At 41.0% G+C, this 20,366-nt stretch overlaps 1 protein-coding gene across 9 annotated transcripts in view; it reads left to right on the forward strand.

Moving 5' to 3' along the window:
- Positions 1-18,499, forward strand: part of CPEB3 (cytoplasmic polyadenylation element binding protein 3) — a 189,843-nt gene extending 171,344 nt beyond the window's left edge. For all 9 annotated transcript variants that reach the window (XM_060642033.3, XM_060642027.3, XM_060642029.3 and 6 more), the window contains one exon: positions 18,112-18,499. In XM_060642033.3, coding sequence (XP_060498016.1) covers positions 18,112-18,339 — 228 coding nt within the window. In that variant the 3' untranslated portion in view covers positions 18,340-18,499. The remainder of the gene's footprint in view (positions 1-18,111) is intronic.
- Positions 18,500-20,366: the final 1,867 nt, after the last annotated feature.

The following is a 20,366-nucleotide window of genomic DNA, read 5'->3' on the forward strand; positions in this document are numbered from 1 at the left end:
ATTGCCTACATGACCCTTCATGCACTACATACTTCTTTTGCCGTAGCGCTCTCTTCCTTGTCTTGAGGCAGTCAAGGCCTTTTTCTCTCTTTTTTAAGGTCATTTATACATACTTTTTTTTTCTCCCTGCCTAATATCCATTTTTCCTTCGGGTCTCAGCTGAATTGTAATATTTTTAGGAATCTTTTCTTCAGTGGAGCTTACATCTCTTTGTAAGCTCATTGTTTGATCATTGTCATGATACCGTCTACCATTCCTTTGTGGCCTTAAATACCTCTGTGATGAAATATCGTTTCGTTTAATGTCCTTCTATCCTATTAAACTGTAGAACTCATGAGGGCAGTGACTGTGTGTCTTTCATGTTAGCTACTTAATACTTGACACATAGTGGACACACATTAATTAATTGTTTTTAGATGAATGAATAAGTTGTTGAATGAATGTCACCTGAGAGGTAGCCCAGGTAGGAAGCCCTTAGACAGCAACCTTTGGTATATCCAGCTACCCACAAAAGGGCACTTTTGCATGGCTTTCTTTTCCTACTTCATTAAGAACACTCACTTGTATAATAAATTTATATTTTGACATTAAAGCTGGACTTAACCTTAGACATGATGTGGTCCAACCCCTTTACTTTGCAACAAAGGAGAATCTAAGAGAGGCTCGGAGACTCTCAACATACCTGTCCGTTAAGGGCAGAGGTGCCTCTGCTCATGGGGGTCCCTCCCTGAACCTTGCTGCCCACCCAGGGTCTAATGTCTCTTCATACCCATTTCTTCCATGAAGTCCTTTTTCCACAGACCTTAGACTCGGAACCCCTGAGTTAGATCACAGGTCCTTTTGTGGGTTTTATATATGTTTCAACAGTTCATGTAACTTCCCAGGTGAACATATTTTACACAGAACAGGGCGCATCTGGAGTTCATTATCAAGATTTTCTAATATATCTGTAAGCCATTTTTAAAACATTTTTAGATGTTTATTTTACTTTTGAGACAGAGAAAGAGAGAAAGCGCACACGCGTGAGCAGGGAAGGGGCAGAGAGAGAAGGAGACACAGAATCTGAAGCAGGCTCCAGGCTCTGAGCTGTCAGCACAGAGCCTGATGTGGGGCTTGAACTCGTGGACTGTGAGATCATGACCTGAGCCGAAGTTGGACGCTTTTTAATGTTAGCAAAATGAGCTGGAAAATGCTCTGTGCCTTTTTGCAGTTCTTTTGCTTTTGCTTTTCACTTTTATGTTGTCTTCATATGATACCTTTTTCCAGTGAGCAGGAACCAGGGCAGCTGCACTGGATTATAGCATTTGGTGGAGATGTTTGGCGTTTTAAATGTCATCATGACCCTTACTATGGGAACATTATTATTATAAGTGACACAAAGGGTGAGGAAAATCTAAATGGGCATTAAGGAGGGCACTTTTCAGAATGAGCACTGGGTGCCATATGTAAGAGATGAATTGCTGGGTTCTACTCCTACAGCCAAGATAACACTGTATATTAACTAACTTGAATTTAAATTTTTAAAAAGGAAAAAATAAAATATACAAATAGATACAAAAAATAAAAATAATAATTTTAAGTGACACAAATATAATTTTATGCCTTAGTTTTTACTTCTAATGAAACATTGTTAGTATCTTGAAATAAATCCTTTAAAGGTTAGGGGTCCCTGGGTGGCTCAGTTAAGTGCCCAATTCTTAATTTCGGCTCAGGTCGTGTTCTCACAGTTCGTGGGTTCAGGCCCCATGTCAGGCTCTTCACTGACAGTATGGAACCTGCTTGGGATTGTCTCTTTCTCCCTCTCTCTCTGCCCCTCCCCCACTTGTGCACTTGCTCTCTCTCTTTCCTCTCTCTCTCTCTCAAATAAATAAACATTAAAAAAAATTTAAAATTTTAAATGTAAACCTTTAAAGGTTACATTATGCATATGCTATGGATAATATTCACCAGTTATCAGCCAGTTGGTAATTTGTCCCCGTGTTGACAATATTAAAGTTACGTGATGCCCAGCACAGCAGCTCCTGATGTCTCTGCCTTGGCACACACGAGGCATGTGACGCCCTCTCCCGGGTAACAGGTCCCTGGAGCACTAATAGAGTGGGGCATTTATGGTGTACGACCATCAGCACCTTAGAGGGGTAAACCCCATGCCCAGCCGTGTCCTTGCCACCCAGAGAACCATGGGGATAGTAAAAAAGTGTTGTGGCTTGGCAACTGTAAGGTCAGAGTCTATACTCCTAGCTCCTCTCCCAGTCACCACGTGGCTTTGGGCAATTTACCACCTTGTAGAAGCTTGATTTTATTGATTTTATTTTCCAGTGGTAGTAAGAACACCAGCCTGTCTTACAGTTTATCATGCAGTTAAACAGTGTCAGGTGAAAGAAGCACTCTGGAAAGTTATTTGGTGGCACTGATGTTGATTTGTATCATTACTGAGCCTGGCCTATTCAAATTGTGCGGCTGCCTAATCATACGTCCAAGGCTAATTCTTGACTCTCTATCTTTTTTTTTTTTTTTTTTTTTTTTTTAGTTTTAAAGCACCTACTTAGTTCCACTAAGAATCTTTAATATAGAGACAGTGAAATAGTTGAAGTTGACACTAAAAAAAAAAAAAAATTAGCTGCCAGTCTGCCAACATGTTGGTTGGATATTAGTCAAGACACACATAGAGTCTCTTAAGTCCCTTTTATAGATGTAAACATCTAAATGCATTTTCCATGTAAAGGATTTAAGGTTTTTTTTTTTCTTCAGTCCAGAAAGAAGTGGGGTTTTTTTTAACCAGTATCTTTTCTCTGATAATGAAAAGATTTCGAACCTCAAGTTGAGTAGAAGGTTAGGATTAAATTTTGCTTATAATCCACGAACAGTGCTTCTGTGAAAAACTGGAACAGTTTAAAGTATTTAAGTACAATAAGGGCAGAAGAGGGCACCTGTACTCATTCTGTCTGTTTTAATGGTATTTTTAGAAGTCACGCCAGATGAACACTTAAGATATGAAAGCTCTGGTAAATCCAGTTTTCCTTATAACTCAAGGCTAGGTCACTCACATATGAAATGTTTTTGTAGTGTGAAAAAATGAGATCATTAAAAAATAGGTAATCCTTCTAATATGGCCGTTTCTCTATCCTGTCTACTCTGTGTGGTCCTGAGAAAGTTTATAAGGATAAAATCAGTCGAATCTCTAGCCTAACAAAAGCATATTTGATCGATATGAACAATTTCTTTTTAAAAATCTGATGGTCTTGGGGCGCCTGGGTGGCCCAGTCGGTTAAGCATCTGACTCCAGCTCAGGTCATGATCTCGCAGTTTGTGAGTTCAAGCCCCGCATCAGGCTCTGTGCTGATGGCTCAGAGCCTGGAGCCTGCTTTGGATTCTGTGTCTCCCTCTCTTTCTGTCCCTCCCCAACTCGTGCTCTGTCTCTCTTTCTCTCTCTCTCAAAAATAAACAAACATTAAAGAAAATTGTTTTTAAAAATCTGGTGGTCTCTCCCCAACTATTATTTACCACAACTCAGTCATTTGTCTTCTAGAAATTTGTAAGTTAGATGTTTATAACTTGAAATGCATCATGCAGTAGACATAGGTTAAAGTCTGCCAACTCAACCCACAGAGGCCTTCTTACTAATAGAAAGGATACTAGGCTAGAATCAGCCAATCTGGAATTTAGTCCTCACTATACCACTTACTATATAACTTGAAGGAAGGATAAGTGTGTGTGTGTGTGTGTGTGTTTTCATGAAAACAATTTTAAAAACTTAAAGCACCCTGTCAGTATTTAGTGGTACTGAGAACACACTGATATACACGAAACCATGAATAATATGTGAACTCTTCTGGAAGATACTCATTAGACAATCTAACTGAAATTTCACATGATAAAATGGGTTAAATATTTCAGGCAAGACAGGGGTAACACTGGTTGGTTATCTCAGTTTTTGAAACAGAAGGAGCTCTCTGTAGGCAGATCTGGCCTGCCTAGGAATCTGTCCCTAAAATAAGTTCCCCTAAACCACCATTCCCTATATTCTCTGTGAAACATGAGTCCCTTTTGATTTTAATATCTATTTTACAAAAAATATATATATATATTTTCCTGAGTCAAATGTGTTTGGAAATGCTTTCTAGAAGAAAGTTAAATAGGCTGGTATATTCTAGGACTTCTTAGAATCTTGTATATACCACTCGTTGTGAAGATTCCAGGAAACAATACGTAGTTTTTCACAAATTTTTCGATCATGGAACTCTTCTAAAATGTACCATCTCTTGGGAATAACGTTCTAGGGAACCCAGTTGAGAAAACACTGTGTTTTCAGCTTCTTTTCTTCTTTGTCCTCAAATTTAGAAGTTGAATAAGTAGGGATTGTTTTTCTCTTTCTTAATCCCTTTTTCCCAAGTGTGTCCTACCCACCATATATTTTCTTTCTTATTGTGGTGAAAAAGCATGTAAGATCTCCCCTCTTACCAGTTTTTAAGTGCACAATAACAGTATTGTTAACAATAAGCACAAACTGTTGTACAGCAGATCTCTAGAATTTTTTCATCTTGCCTACTGAAAGCTGATACCCTTTGAACAACCCCCTTACTTTCCACTGTTTCCAGCGCCTGGCAACCACCATTCTACTTCCCGCTTTCTAGGAGTTTGACTACTTTAGATCTGTCATATAAATTGACATGTCCAGTATTTTCTTGGTAAGCATCTTTGCCATAGGTAGTTTTGCCACAAGCGTTTTCACCATATAACCAATTGGCCTTAAGGCAATTTTTCCCTAAAAGGTGAAAAAATAACTGGTTGGCAGTTTGGGTTGACAGTTTGGTTTATTTCTCTATTGACGCAGTACTCCTATTTTTTTTATTGTATAAATCTTAGCCCTCCGAATGGTCTACACAGTGACACAGTTTTGAACTCAGATTTCCCATTGACCTTTGGAATGTCTGTCAGTAAACATGTGACAGTCTGCCCAGAACTAAGAACGGTGTAGAAGGCTTTCACAAAGCAATACAAAGTTCACTTATAAATACGCATCCCATTTTTTGGAAACTTACAGCCTCTCTTAATGAAGGAAAAAATTTCAGTGAAAAAAAAGTGATGCCAAATGAGATGAATCAATAAGAAAAAAAAAAGTTTAATACTCTGAACAAAAGACTTGAAGTCAAGTGCTTAGGTACAATCCACAAAATAAAATCAGTTATTTATGCAGTATTGCTGTGTATTTACACTATAGGTTTGATTGTATTCAGATATTTTGTATTTCACAATAGTCCTTTTTTTTTGTTTTTGTTTTTTTTTTTGTTTTTTGAGACAGAGCATGAGCAGGGGAGGGGCAGAAAGAGAGGGAGACACAGAATCCGAAGCAGACTCCAGGCTCTGAGCTGTCAGCACAAAGCCTGACGCGGGGCTTGAACTCATGGACTGTGAGATCATGACCTAAGTCGAAGTTGGACGCTCAACCAACTGAGCCACCCAGGCGCCCCTCACAATAGTCATTCTAATTTTGTTACCATTTTCATGTTTCATGATGTCCTTTTTAGATGGATGCTCTCTTGTTTTTTCATGATTTTATTTTTTACAATAAAATTGCCTTGTAGCCAATTAGTTACACAACAAAAATGTTTTAACAAAAATGCTTGGGGCAAAGATGCTTATGGTGGAACTACGTAGAAACATAAATAGATTCATGCAACTTCTGTGATTGACTTACTTCCCTCAGCATAATGGCCTTAGGGTTCATCCATGTTGTTGCATGTGTCAGGATTTCATTCTTTTTAAAGACGGAATAATATCCCATTGTATGTGTATAGCACAATTTCTTTATCCATGTCTGTGGAAATTTAGGTTGTTGCTTCCACATCTTGGAAAAGAAGAATAAGGCTGCAGTGAACGTGGGCCTGATTTCAGTTCTTTTCAATAAATACACAGAGGTAGGATTGCTGGGCATGTATTTTCCATCTCCAGAGAGTTGGGGTGGGGACAGGGAAGAACAACTGTGTATCCGTGGTGGTAAGTTGGGACACTGACTGGGTGTTTGATGATCGCCTTTTGTAGTTACAGTTCTTCGTCTTTTTGATGACTTAAGACTATCTATTGTATCTCTCTCACGTACCAGTCTCTATATAAGAACGGTAATCAGTAGTTTTGAAATCAATCCACCATTGATAAATAATGTTCCCTTGATTTTGTTTTAGTTTAATGCTGAGGACCAGAGACTGACTTTTGGTTAGCTAATTGGAAGCTTTCTGATACTTTTATTTAAGGAACATTGTTTGGGGTTTTTTGGGGTTTTTTAAAGTTTATTTATTTTTAAGAGAGAGAGAGAGCATGAGCTGGGGAGGCACAGAGACAGAGGGAGAAACAGAATCTGAAGCAGGCTCCAGGCTCTGAGCTGTCAGCACAGAGCCTGACGTGGGGCTCAAACTCAGTGACCGTGAGATCATGACCTGAGCCGAGGTCGGACACTTAACCCACTGAGCCACCCAGGCGCTCCTATTTAAGGAACATTGTGAGAGCTCAGCCATAGTGCATAATATTTGCTTGGAATAGCATCCTTTTAGAATAACTATTTTTGATTTAATGAGATGTTACCCATCGCACCTTTCTTTGCAAGCACTTCAAGTACCTCACGTATTTAATCTTTTTTTCTCTCTTCCCTAGAAACATGTTGGGCCTGAATTTTAGCCACAGACTATCAAAGGATTTATATTTTTAGCCTGCATGAAAATGAATATGACCCAGTAACCATACTAACAGAAATGCTGATGACACCACACTTTGTCCTCAGCCACAGCTGGAATAGATAACGGTGACTCAATAGCTAAAGAAGTACAGGTTCTGATTACCTGTTCCCAGACTATTTATGCTCCAAGCCTTAGTCTGGGACTCCTACAGCCTGGCCTTTACTTCGCTGCTCCTATTGGCCCCTGCTGGAGCTGGCTTGAAAACTTCCCAGCTGTAGCTATAGCTGTGTTTCATTTGACCCTTTGAGAGGAAGCAACGCCCAGAAGTGAGTTCAAATATCGTCTGAACTAATCCTTCCTGGGCTTATTTCGAAGCTCTGGGAATCGCAGAGCCTTTGACTAGAAATAGTTTTTTAATGGAGTTCGGGTCATCCAAAGAAAGATACTCTTCTCTGAACAGCATGGAACCTTTTTGTCTTGTCTCTCCTTCCTAGTCTTGACCCCTGATCTCTCCTGTCCTGATCTCTCTTTTTATATCCTTTCTCTTGGAATTGGGATAATTTTTTTATTTTTATTTTTTAACATTTATTCATTTTTGAGTGACAGAGCAGAGGAGTGTGAGCGGGGGAGGGGCAGAGAGAGAGGGAAACAGAATCCAAAGCAGGCTCCAGGCTCTGAGCTATCAGCACAGAGCCCGACTCGGGGCCCAAACTCACTGACCACAAGATCATGACCTGAACCGAAGTCACACACTCAACCGACTGAGCCACCCCGGCACCCCTGCGATAATTTTTAGTATGAAAACTCTTTAGAGTGATTAAATGTTGTTCTTTCCTGCTCATATTTGAGCATAGAGGCTGTTTAGGAGCATACTCATGGGAAAAAGACCATCGCCATTTTTCTAAGAAGTTATCTCAGTAGGACATTCAAGTTCTTTAACCCCAGAAGTCAGGGAATATCAGTCAACTAGCAGTTTCTTAGGGGAAACTGAGGCCTGCAAGACTGTGAAATAGCCAATTAACAGATGGAGCCAGGGCACTCTGCACTTCCGCATTTGTTCTGGGGTGGTGGTGACACCGTGGCAATTATGCGTTTCGCAGATCTTTAATGATTTTCTTACCCTTTGTTCCCCACATGATACACTCTTCTGCCATCAGAACATGGTTTGGGGCTGATTTATATCCTCACCTCCAGCCCCATTCCCAAACAGCATGGAAGAGAACCAGACTCGGGGGTCAGTCTATGGATTGTGTGGGAGCCTGTCAGGTGGCCCTTCTTTGTTTCATGAAGACGTCACCTTAAGGCCAGACAGAGCCCTCTTAGATCTCTGTGCACTCTGTAAACATGGCAAAGGTGGCAACATAAGCATTCTCGGAACTATGGAAAAAGCACTAGGACGATTTTAAAACCTTTCTTGTCTTCACACTTGAGAATATGAAAAGTAGTAAGTCCCATCCTCTGAAAGGTAAAAAGAAAGTTCAAACCGCTTCACGTATGTTTTTGTTTAATCTACCCCAGATTGCTTCTAAAATTAATAACTGTGAATATTTGCTATATCTGGAAGGTTGTGGATGACTTTGTTGCTAAGGAAAAGCCATTTTCACATTGCTGCTTTAATTTCCTAGGCATCTGTCATCTGCTTTCTAAACAGCAGGATTCCAGCTCATAGTCAGTTGGAAAATGAAAAATTTATGTACAAACAATCTTAGTATTGCCTGCTGGTAGAGGACCTGCTTTAGCAGCTGTAAAGACACTATGTTTAGTGGGAATGTTAATGAGGTTACTATGGTTTTTAGGCATGGATAGATGTACTCTGTGACACATGCCAAGGACATTAGGAGCACATAGTATTTAAAAGCGTTAGCACACCGAATAAAATGGTTTTTCCAGGAAGCATGTTGCTCCAGATGATAAGAAATGGCCTACCTGACTTCTGAGCAAGACTTTACGTATGTCCCTGTTAAGTTACACCTCTTTCTCCAGTTTGTCCACTGTGACTCCATCATCTAAAATCTTGCTTCTACTCGACTTCCAGCCCTCTGTAAGCGTGTCTCACCCGCCTTGGGGTGGCTGCGTGTCTGACAGACTTAATTTGATAGTCCCTGTCACCACTGGACAGACTATGGCAGGGGCCGTTCTTTAGCTGTTCTTAATAGGACATTTAGCACATCATTCAAACCAAGCTTAACCTTGACTTCTGTCCCCCTTCTCATTACTACAACATTTCGGGGCCAAGGAGAGGGAATTTTGGATCTGTAAATCATTTCTTTTCTCCCTAGGTATCTCCTCTCTGCCACCAAGAGCTATTTCGTCATTGCTTTATTTATATTGGGAGGTCATTTTGTTGACTGATATCAAAAAAGCTGCAGGCAGAAATATTTTCTCTAGCTTGTTAGATACAAAACAGTGTCAACATTGAGAACAGTGTATTCAAGTATGGCTTTCTCTTTGCCTATATCATTCTAAATATATTATTTCCCTTATCCATCTTATAGCCACTTATCCAGGTTCCACGTCAGTCCTTCTTATCCTTACTGGTTATCACAGTTCATGAATAAGTGCACATATTCATCAGAATCCGTGGTCATGGTCATCTCCATTAGATGCATGGAATTCAGGTATCTCCTTGTAGGAAGTTTTCATCTCCTATACCTGTAAATCCCTTTGAAGCAGAGGGTCTATTTCATGATATGACTGGTTCTGCATAGAACTGTAGTATTTGGACTTTAATAATGGAGTGTAGATCAGTAATATCCCAGTAGATTAGTGTCTGCACGTGTTACAGCTTATTGATACTCCAGATGATTTAGGCGATTAATAGAGAAACACATTTTCAATTTAGTAGCTACATATCTGTTATTGGGAAGAATAGGATTAATGTGGATAGTCAAGTAAAACATCGTGTAATAGTAAATAGCATTCAGGTAAGGCGAAAATTACAAATGGTTTGGGAGTGCCTTTAAGAAACTCTCAGATCATAAATTATATTAGGGAAGAACTACATCTTATTCTCCATTGTATTTCAGTTTTTAATATGATGGCTTACAAAAACCAGGCATTCCGTATGAGTGAATCCACTTGAGACAAAAATCACTCTTTGGCGTAGGAATACCTACCAATGTCCTTCACACATCTACTTCTCTCTGTTGATTTAAATTGTCAGAGATAACTGCTTGACTTTTGCCCTTTAAGATGGTGCGGTAGCCAACATGAACATCTGTGTTTGTGAATCGTTTTGAGTCATTGTGTATGTCTTATCTTCTGGGCAAGCCTCTACTCTTTGGATCAACACCTTCATGCAGGTGCTAAAAGTGGCTTTACGGTGAGATCATGACGTGAGCTGAAGTCAGATGCTTAACTGATGGAGCCACTGAGGTGCCCTGTGTTGGGCTCTGCGCTGACTGACATTTCAGAGCCCAGAGCCTGCTTTGGATTCTGTCTCCCATCTCCCTCTGCCCCTCCCCCTGCCTCAAATATAAATAAACATTAAAAAAATATTTAAATAAATAAACATTTAAAAATTTTAAAGCTTTGATTTAAGAAAAAATGGAAGTTGCAAATTTATAAAGGGTCATCGAAAGCATTATTAGAAGTGATTGCAGACTGACAAGTTTAAATTTTTTTTTTTTTAATCTTCACTTTTGAGAGACAGAGACAGAGCATGAGCGGGGGAGGGGCAGAGAGAGAGGGGAGACACAGAATCCGAAGCAGGCTCCAGGCTCCGAGCTGTCAGCACAGAGCCCGACACGGGGCTCGAACCCACGAACCATGAAATCATGACCTGAGCCGAAGTCGGACGCTCAACCGACTGAGCCATCCAGGCGCCCCCAGACTGACAAGTTTTAAAGGGGACGACAGAAAAAAGTGAAAACTGCCCCCTGCGTTGACTTACCTGGCACTGCTCTAAAAGACATTCATAATGCCCCATGCTTCAGATGGGGCAGAATAAATAGTACATTTTAGGAAGACTTCCATGAAAAAAACCCCTCAAAATTCACGATGTTTGAGCACTGAAAAGGAAAAATGCTCTCTGGAAAAGTAACTTATGAGGAATCCATTATTCTCTAAGAAAGCTGATTAAATAAGGCATACTGTGTACCTCTGGCCAGGAGCCATGACTGTGGAGTTTCAGGACTTATCTGCCTAGGTATTGTGTTGACTACATCCATCAGAACTCCTTAGTTGTTAAGGAACATTGTTGCCGAGCTCAGCTGGATGCCTGAATAGACAGAAGGTGCAGTTTTATTCATATTACATTTTCAGATATCAGCACAAACCTATTACTTGACCTTACATTTGTTTGTTCAGTGTTTTACACTTGCAGTGAGTGTTTGTATCCATCATTCCACTTGATCTTAACATCCCTATATTGTGGAAATCCTTTTAAATCAACAGGTCGAGCATTAATTCAGTCTTGTTCATGGCTGCATGATATTTTATGGGTTAGATGTACCACATTTTATTCATTCTTCTATAGGTGGACACTTACTTTTTTTTTTTTTTTTTACCATCATGGACAGTTCTGCAATAAATATTCTTTATATGTATCCTCTCATCTGGGGTTATATTTCCAAGCATTGGGATAATAGCATTAACAACAACCAGCAATGGAATTATTGGCCAAAGAGTGTATATAGTTTTAATTTTAACGATTTGCTAGTTTGCTTTTTAAAAACATTGTACCGCGGCACCTGGTTGGCTCAGTTAGTTAGGCATCGGACTCTTGATCTCAGGATCATGAGGTTGAGCCCCACATTGCGTGGAGCCTGTTTGAGATTCTCTCTCTCTCTTGCTTTCTCTCTCTCTCTCTCTTTCTCTCTCTCTCTCTAAAATTAAAGTTAAATTAAACTAAATTAAAATGTACCAATTCAGGGGCACCTGGCTGGCTCAGTCACTGGAGTGTGCAACTCTTGATCTCAGGGTTTTGAGTTCGAGCCCCACATTGGAAGTACAGATTACTTAAAAATAAAATGTTAAAAAAAATTTTTTTAATAAAAAAAAAAATGGGCACCTGGGTGGCTCATTTGGTTGAGAGTCTGACTTCAGCTCAGGTCATGATCTCACAGTTTGTGAGTTCAGGCCCCAGGCCGGACTCTGCTGACAGCTCAGAGCCTGGAGCCTGCTTCAGATTCTGTGTCTCCCTCTCCCACTGCCCCTCCCCTCCTCACACTGTCTCTCTCTCAAAAATAAATAAACATTAAAAAAAAATTTTTAAAGAGAGCACCTGGGTGGCTCATTTGGTTAAGCGCCCAACTCTTGACTTCATCTCACACCATGATTTCACTGTTGTGACACTGAGCCCCACGTCAGGCTCCAAGGTGTGGAGTCTGCTTGGGATTCTCTTCCTCCCTCTCTCTCTGCCCCTCGCACATTCCCTCTCTCTCCCTCTCTCTCTCAATATAAATAAACATTTTTTTAAAATGTTGTGCCAATTCACATTTCTATCCACAAGTGATAAGTAGTAATCACCTCCTTTAGGTGTTTGCTGATCTGATGAGAATAAAGCCATAATTAATTTTCTTTTTCCTGACTAATGTGAACATTTTTTAATGTGGATTGCTGCAAATTCTTATGTGAATTACTGTCTACCCATTTTCCACTGTGTTGTAGGTCTTTTTCTTACCAGTTTTTAAGAGTTCTTTGTATGGTATGAATTACAGTCTGCAGTTTTTTTCCAAATCCATCATTTGCCTATTGACTTTTCTTTACGGTATCGTTTGCCATTTAAACATGTTTTATTTTTACATAAAAATAAAGCTTGAAACTTCTAGGTTTCTAGTTCTTATCTACAGGGTCTGACTTACGTATAATTTGTACATATAGACCTAGTTAGTTTGGGTGTTTTTTAAGACTGTTTTCTTTTTTTTACATTTTATGTAGGTCTTATGTCTTTATGGTTTGGTTCATTCTGAGTAATTGATCACTTTTGTTACACTTGTGAATATTTTCTCCATTTTTATTGCTAGAATGCATTAGGCTACTAATTTTCTTATAAGTCTTCTTGACACAGAAACAATACCTTGACTAGATTCAGAATTTGCGGAACATGTCTTTTTCTCTCAGACTAATAAATAGTAATCCTTGGTGTTCTGACTTCCAGTGTTACCAGTGAGAAGTCTGATGCCAGCCTGTTTTCTTTCCATCCTTGGTAGCAGAAATAACTAGCTCTTTTCACTTCAAAGCATGTTAACGTTTTTCTCTTTAACTTTGTTATTTTTTTTAAATTTTATTTTGTTTATTTATTTATTTTGAGAGAGAAAGAGCACAAGTAGGGCAGGGGGAGAGAGAGAGAATGAATGAATGAATCCATCCATCCCTCCATCCATCCATCCCTCCATCCCTCCCTCCCTCCCTCCCTCCCTCCCTCCCTCCCAAGCAGGCTCCTCACCACCAGTGCAGAGCCTGATGTGGGGCTTGAACTCCACAGGAACTGCAAGATCATGACCTGAGCCGAAGTTGGACGCTTAACTGACTGAGCCACCCAGGCGCCCCCTCTCTTTACCTTTAGAATTCTAAAATTTTAGCTACAAATTTTAGCAGGATCTGCCTGGTGGTATATATTTTTTTCTCATCAGTCCAGACGAAACCTGTGGTATTTTTGATATGCAGTTTCAGGGCTCTTGTCAGCTTATTACTTTTCCCTTTATTATTCCTTCTTCTGGAACTTTTGTTATTCGACTGTTAGGTTCTCCTGAATCTATTCTAAAATTTCTCATCTTTGCTTTTACTATTTGAAATCATTTTTTTCTCAGAGCTTTGAAATATGCCTACCACTTGACCTTCTAGGCCACTAAACTGGACCTCAGCAGTGATTATCCTGTCTTCAGTTCAGCTGATAACTTAGTCAAAAAATTGTGGTTTATTTTTTTTAATATGAAATTTATTGTCAAATTGGTTGGAGAGTGTTATGCTAAGTGAAATAAGTCATACAGAGAAAGACAGATACCATATGTTTTCACTCCTATGTGGATCCTGAAAAAATTATGGGTTAGATGTTTTAACTTCTTCATCGTAAAAAAGTTTGAATATGTACAAAAGTACAGAGAATGTTTGAATGAACCCCATCATCCAGTTACAGTTGTCAACATGCAGTGTTCCTATCCTCCAGTTTCAAAAGTCATTAACTTTTGGCCAATCTTGTTTCATCTACATCTCTACCCACTTTCTCATCCTCACCCCAGGTTATTTTGAAGTAGATCCCAGGTCATATAATTTCATCCTGAAATAATTCAGTTAAATAATTCAGTATGTATCTTTAGAAAAGGAGTTCTTGGGGCGCCTGGGTGGCGTAGTCGGTTAAGCGTCCGACTTCAGCCAGGTCACGATCTCGCGGTCCGTGAGTTCGAGCCCCGCGTCGGGCTCTGGGCTGATGGCTCGGAGCCTGGAGCCTGTTTCGGATTCTGTGTCTCCCTCTCTCTCTGCCCCTCCCACGTTCATGCTCTGTCTCTCTCTGTCCCAAAAATAAATAAAAAACGTTGAAAAAAAAAATTTAAAAAAAAAAAAAAAAAAAAAAAAAGAAAAGGAGTTCTTTAAAACACAAAATTGGGAGTACAAGGTTTCCTTTTGGGGTGATGACAATGTTTTGGAACTAGATGGAGGCAGTAGTTACCTAACACTGTGACTATATTAAATGCCCATGGATTGTTCACTTGAAAATGGTTAATTTTTGATGACTTTAACCTCAGTTTAAAAAAATTAAGCTCTAAAAAAAAAACAGAGGAGGGGAAAACCCATATAACTACAATACCATTTTACACCTAGGGTGTCTCCTTTATGCTAGATTTTAATCTCCGTGTGTGCTCTTTTTATATTTGTGTGTATTATAAATGGCTTTCGTCTTTCTCCTCCAGCAGCTCTCTTCTGCTGAGTGTGATTGCTATTTGTTGAGACCAGTTCTCTCCCTGACTGAGGCTTCTTGGGGATCACATCTGGTTGCTGGAACACGCTGAGTATAGGTATCTCTAGGGTGGTAGAAGCAAAGTGGTCCCAAGCTCATGGACTGAAAGTGGAAAAGCAGGGTGCTACCAGTTCCACTAATGCCCTGCCTTCACTAGTAGGCCTCGAACTTCAGGGCAGAGGGGATTTATTCCACCGGTTTGACTCCTTCTTGGCATTCAGATGTAGGGAGATCAGGCCAGATTAGATATACTCTTACAAGCTAATAGCTCCATTCCCCCAGAGGTCCACAATCTTTGTAGACCACCTTCTTCCTTCCACCTCCTTCCACCTCCTTCTAGGATAGTGGGCCTGCCAGTATCTTGTCTTGCTCCAGGACTCTGTCCTCAAGTTGTTTGAAGCTCAGGAGAGATGCTGACCAAGGCAGGACTATAGATAGGAAATGCCAGAGGAGCAATATGGAGTGTTAAATTCAAAGGAGGAAGGAGCTGGGGCACCTGGGTGGCTCAGCTGGCTAAACGTCTGACTTTGGCTCATGTTGTGATCTCCTGGTTTGTGAGTTTGAGCCCCATGTTGGGCTCTGTGCTGACAGCTCAGAGCCTGGAGCCTGCTTCAGATTCTGTGTCCACTCTCTGCCCCTCCTCTCTGCCCCTCCTCCATGCTCTTTCTCTCCCTCTCTCAAAAATATTTAAAAAAATTTTTTAAAGGAAGAAGGAGTAGCTCCCTGTGGGACTGAAATAGTTAAGGAAGGCTGGGCTTGTAATTGATTTTTGACAAGGTTGCCAGTACCATTCACGGGTAAAGAAAAGTCTCTTCAACAAATGGTGCTGGGGCAACTAGATGTCCACATGCAAAAGAATGAAGTTGGACCCTGGCCTCACACTAAATACAGAATTTACTAAAAATCAACCTAAATACAGAAGCTGAAACCATAAAAAGGTAAATTGAACTTCATCAAAATTAAAAACTTTTGTGCATCAAAGGACCTTGTCAAGAAAGAAAAACAGCTTACAAAACAGAAAATATTTGCAAATCATATATCTGATAAAAGTCTCGTATCTAGTATATATAAAGAACTCTTATAACTCAACAACAAAAAGAGTACAATTTAAAAATAGGCAGAGGATTGTTCACTTCAAGAAAGACAGTAGCCTTTTATAATACATACAAATATGAAAAGAGCAATTAAGGAGATTCAAGTCTAGCACAAAGAGACTTTTTGATAACATTTTTTAATAAAAAAAATTTTTTTAAGTTTATTTATTTAAAGAGACAGAGCCAGGGACGGGCAGAGAGAGGGAGAGACAGCATCCCAAGCAGGCTCCACGCTGCCAGCGTCCAGCCCAGGGCGGGGCTCCAACTCACAAACCACGAGACTGTGACCTGAGCCAAAACCCAGAGTCAGATGCTTAACCAACTGAGACACCCAGGCGCCCTGCAATGGAGAATTCGAATGGCTTGGGACCAGGAGAGGAACATTGTGGAAGTAGATTCATTGAAATATCAGCAGGCTCATAGTAGAATTGAGCCAGGACAGGCCTGGAGCTCTGTGGCCAGTGTAGAGGCTGTCAGCATGAGGTGGGACGGCCAGGAATAGTGTGGAGGCAGCAGGACTGAGACTCAGGTGTCATGCTTGGGGTATGCCACACCTGTTCTGTGTGCTTTGTGTTATTTAACTCATTTACTCTTCATAGGAACCCTATCAAGTGTGCATTCTTCTCCCCCAGTGTATAGATGAGGAAACGGGCTCAGAGTGGCCTCATGTAAGAGAAACTTGCATAGCTACTACTATGGCCTAGATCCAAACCCAGGCAGGTGAACCCAGAGCTACCACAGTTTTAATTATGATGCAGAGATCAAGGCAAGAGATTTTTCAGAAGCCCCTTCACTAACTTGTCAGGTTGAGGAGGGGGAAACTGGAGGGAAGGAACTAGAGTCAGAGTGAGGACATTTCCCCCTGAGTAACCGGGAGCCGATACAGGTCTTCTCAGGTGGATCTTCCAAGAAGGAGTGGCTGGCTGGCTGGCCGACCGGCCTGTGCACTGGAGCCCAAGGCTAGAGGAGGCCAGCAGACGACTCTCCAAAGGGGAGGAGAGCCAGGAAAAGTAGAGTGTCCGATTCTAGGTCAGCCCTCTTTGCCGCCTGCCCCACGCTGTCCACCCTGCTGCCCCTCTCCCGCACCTGCCTTGTGTCCTGCTAGAAACTCCTGGCTACACCCAGAAGCATCTTGAATCACCAGGCAGTTAGCCCCCGTCACGAAGCCATAGGTCCTTGTCTCTGTAGCCACAGCCGTGGCTCTTCCCCACAGTGGCCCGGAGGGCTATGTGGGAAGGGGCTGATCACGGACTTGCCACCTTCATGCTGATTTCTAACATTTGAGATAAAAACCTGAATGATGTCCCTTGTCTGAAATCCTAGGAAGGGGACCTGGGGAAAACTCCAGTAACTCTGTTCTCCCTTGCTTCTGGCTTCCACATACCCAGCATTGCTTCGTTTAAATTATAAAACACGCCCTAAAGGGCTGTGACGAAAAGTTCTTCTCTATTGAAGCTTCCAGTTTTGGGGGGAAATTAAGGCAATAAAGTCCAAAAAAGTGTAAAGTCTAATTATTGTAGCTAAGATTTCACTGGCCCCCTCCGCTTTCCCCTCCAGTTTGCTGTATACGGTATTGGGATGTTAGACTTTGGGAAGCCTTGTCAGTAAAACACTGAGGCCCAGAGCCTGACTGTAGTATCACAGCTCAGCCTGCCCTGGGAGCCAGTGTGACTCTTACCCCCCAGCCTGGCTGCCACGAAACCAGTCCCCAACTCTGTGCCCTGCCTTCGAGGGCCTATGCGCTTTGTCCCAGCTGCTGCCTCTCCCTGACCTGCTCTCTCTCATCCCATGGGGCCAGGTGCTGCCTGGCCTTCAGGATTCAGCTCGTGTGCTTTTACATACACTACCTCTCTTATTTTTTAAAATTTATTTTTATTCTTTTTTAAATGTTTATTTTTGAGAGAGACAGAGTGCGAGCAGGCAAGGGGCAGAGAGAGAGGGAGACAGAATCTGAAGCAGGCTCCAGGCTCCGAGCTGTCAGCACAGAGCCCGACGCGGGGCTCAAACCCACGAGCTGTGAGATCATGAGCTGAGCTGAAGTCGGACACTTAACCGACTGAGCCACCCGGGCACCCCTATATACTACCTCTCTTAATCCTCACCAGTACCCTGGGAGGCAGACGCTGTACCCGTTTTGCAGACACACAAATGTGTGTGTGTGTGTGTGTGTGTGTGTGTGTGTGTGTGTGTGTGTGTGTCTGGGTATAAAGTGTGCCCACTTCACAGATACACGGATAGAGCACACAAAAGCACAGAGACAGGTTAAGAATTCGCCTGTGATCACACAAGCTGTAAATCGAGCTACTGAGTTCAGAGTACTGATTTGCACTCTGGTTCACCCCTTTGTCTGACTGACACACGTCATTAAGCTGTATCGTAAAGTCTCAAAGAAAGAAACATGAGGAAGCTTTGCTAAACAGTTTTTCCTGTCTTTCCTCTTTGGGTCCAGGTGGAAGTGAAGCCATACGTGCTGGATGATCAGATGTGCGATGAGTGCCAGGGCACGCGCTGTGGTGGGAAGTTTGCCCCGTTCTTCTGTGCCAACGTCACCTGTCTGCAGTATTACTGCGAATACTGCTGGGCGAGCATACACTCCCGCGCCGGGCGGGAGTTCCACAAACCGCTGGTGAAGGAGGGAGGCGACCGCCCTCGGCACGTCCCGTTCCGCTGGAGCTGAGCCCAGGGCAGACCCAGCCACAAGTACTGGAGTAGATAACAAGGAGGGAAAAGAGAGGGCACTGCCTCAGGGCTTACAGTGTTCTGGAAATCTGTGCATTCGTTCTCGATTTTTAAAGAAGAAATGGGTCTTTTTATTATTACTATTATTTACAGTCATATTACTGAACTCAGTGTCCAGTATAATGCAGAATTGCAGAGTGTATAACGGTACTGATTTGCACTTTGATTCACACCTTTGTCTGCTTGGTACCTTAATTTCTCACCCCTGATTTGTCACTCGTAGACTGCCATTCTCATCAGCGGCCATCAGGTTGATGTCTGTGATTTTTTTTTTTTTTTTTTGCTGTTGTACGTTGTTGTTGTTGTTGTTGTGTTGTTGTTGTTGTTGTTGTTGTTCCAATTGTTTTTGAACTGGAGCATGCACTTATTTTCAGAAACTTAGAGAGTCGCCCCTAGGAGAAGACTTACCAAAGGCAATACTCGTGAGTAGGTGGCAGATGTAGCAAAAACTTCACAACAATTCAGCAATCATTAGTTGGGGTCATTTAGAGTAAGGGTAACCCTTCATGAAAATAGGCCTTTAGTTTTCTATTTTGACATGTAAGGATACCTCATAAGCTGAATCTTTATTTTTCCTTCATGTTTGATTTTGTTTTGCTGAGGATTTTGGTTAGATCTTTTAGTGTTATGTAAATTTATGCTGCAATAGCTTTTGCTGCTATTAAGGTGGTATTATTAATACCATAATACTCTCTTCAGGCTAAGGTATCAATTAAAAAAAACCCAACAACACACTTCTGTGATTTAGGGATAGAATCAGCTGCCGAAAGGAGATCAGAATAGACTACAGAAAGCTTCAACGGAAGGTCACTATTTCTGACTGCATGTTTACTTAATCAGGTTGCTGCATGCAATAAATTTTATATCCAATGTCTAGTATAAAACCTTCCCACAATGCACAAATTAAGAATCTATATAAGCTATAAAATACTGATTTTTTTTAAAGTTTTTTTTCACTCAAAGAATTGGTAATTGACTGGAGGAAGGCATGCCTCAATAAATGGAATGCTTCTGAACTAGGAAGAGCCCATAACAGAATGACCTATATTACAACCAATATAAAACCTAGGTGTAGGATATCTTAAAGCAAATTTGTGGACGGTAGATGAAGTACTTTGCGGTGCTCTGTTATATATTGTGCAATTTATTTTATATAGTAAAGTGATTATGTCTAACTGTGATCAAACTTAACTGTTTAAAGCCTCTGTGTCAGACATTAACGAACTTGACAGTTCATAACTGGTATATTATTAACTAACACATGAGCTCTTAGTTACAACCTCCTAGTGCTTGCACCATTTTACATAGCTTCAGACCTTGTCCAGAAAACCAAAGAGCTCATCTTAGCTTACAAACACTAGGAATATATACAGTATATAGAGATAAGTTGTCAGATTGACGAGCTAGGCACATTTTAAGAAAGTTGCGTGATGGCGATGCTAAAGAAATGTCTATCCACAATAAGACGGCCTGGGCAGGGCTGGTTGTCTGGGTGAGAAAGTAACTACTTAATTCCCTGGATTTATCCTGTAAAGCTTGAATAGAACTAAGGCCTGCTAGTACTACCGTGGACATTTTTTTAGCCTTCACTCTTGGGCTGCAGATAGTAATATATAAACACACACAATGATTGTGAGACTATGTAAAATCTTTTTTCTTTTTTCTTTTTTCTTTTTTTTTTTTTTAATCTTCTTCCTATGTTTTGGAGTTCTGGGGACAATCTGACTGGATATGACACTGCAGAATAGATTTAAGTCGCTGTGTTTTTATGTGCTGTGATGTCCTTGTCCTGTCTCTTAAGTTAATATGGCTTGTTTTTGTTTTGTTGTGTTTCTCCAGTGTTTAGTTGCAATTACCAGCTTTCAAGCTATAGTTTGTTTTCAAAAAGGAAAAACAAAATAGTTTTTTACTGGATTAAAAACGCTTATTAGAATTCTCCCCTTTTGAAGTTACCTCTGGGCTTTT

The sequence above is a fragment of the Panthera onca genome, chromosome D2, assembly GCF_046562875.1.
Source record: "Panthera onca isolate mPanOnc1 chromosome D2, mPanOnc1 haplotype 2, whole genome shotgun sequence".
Taxonomy (NCBI): domain Eukaryota; kingdom Metazoa; phylum Chordata; class Mammalia; order Carnivora; family Felidae; genus Panthera; species Panthera onca.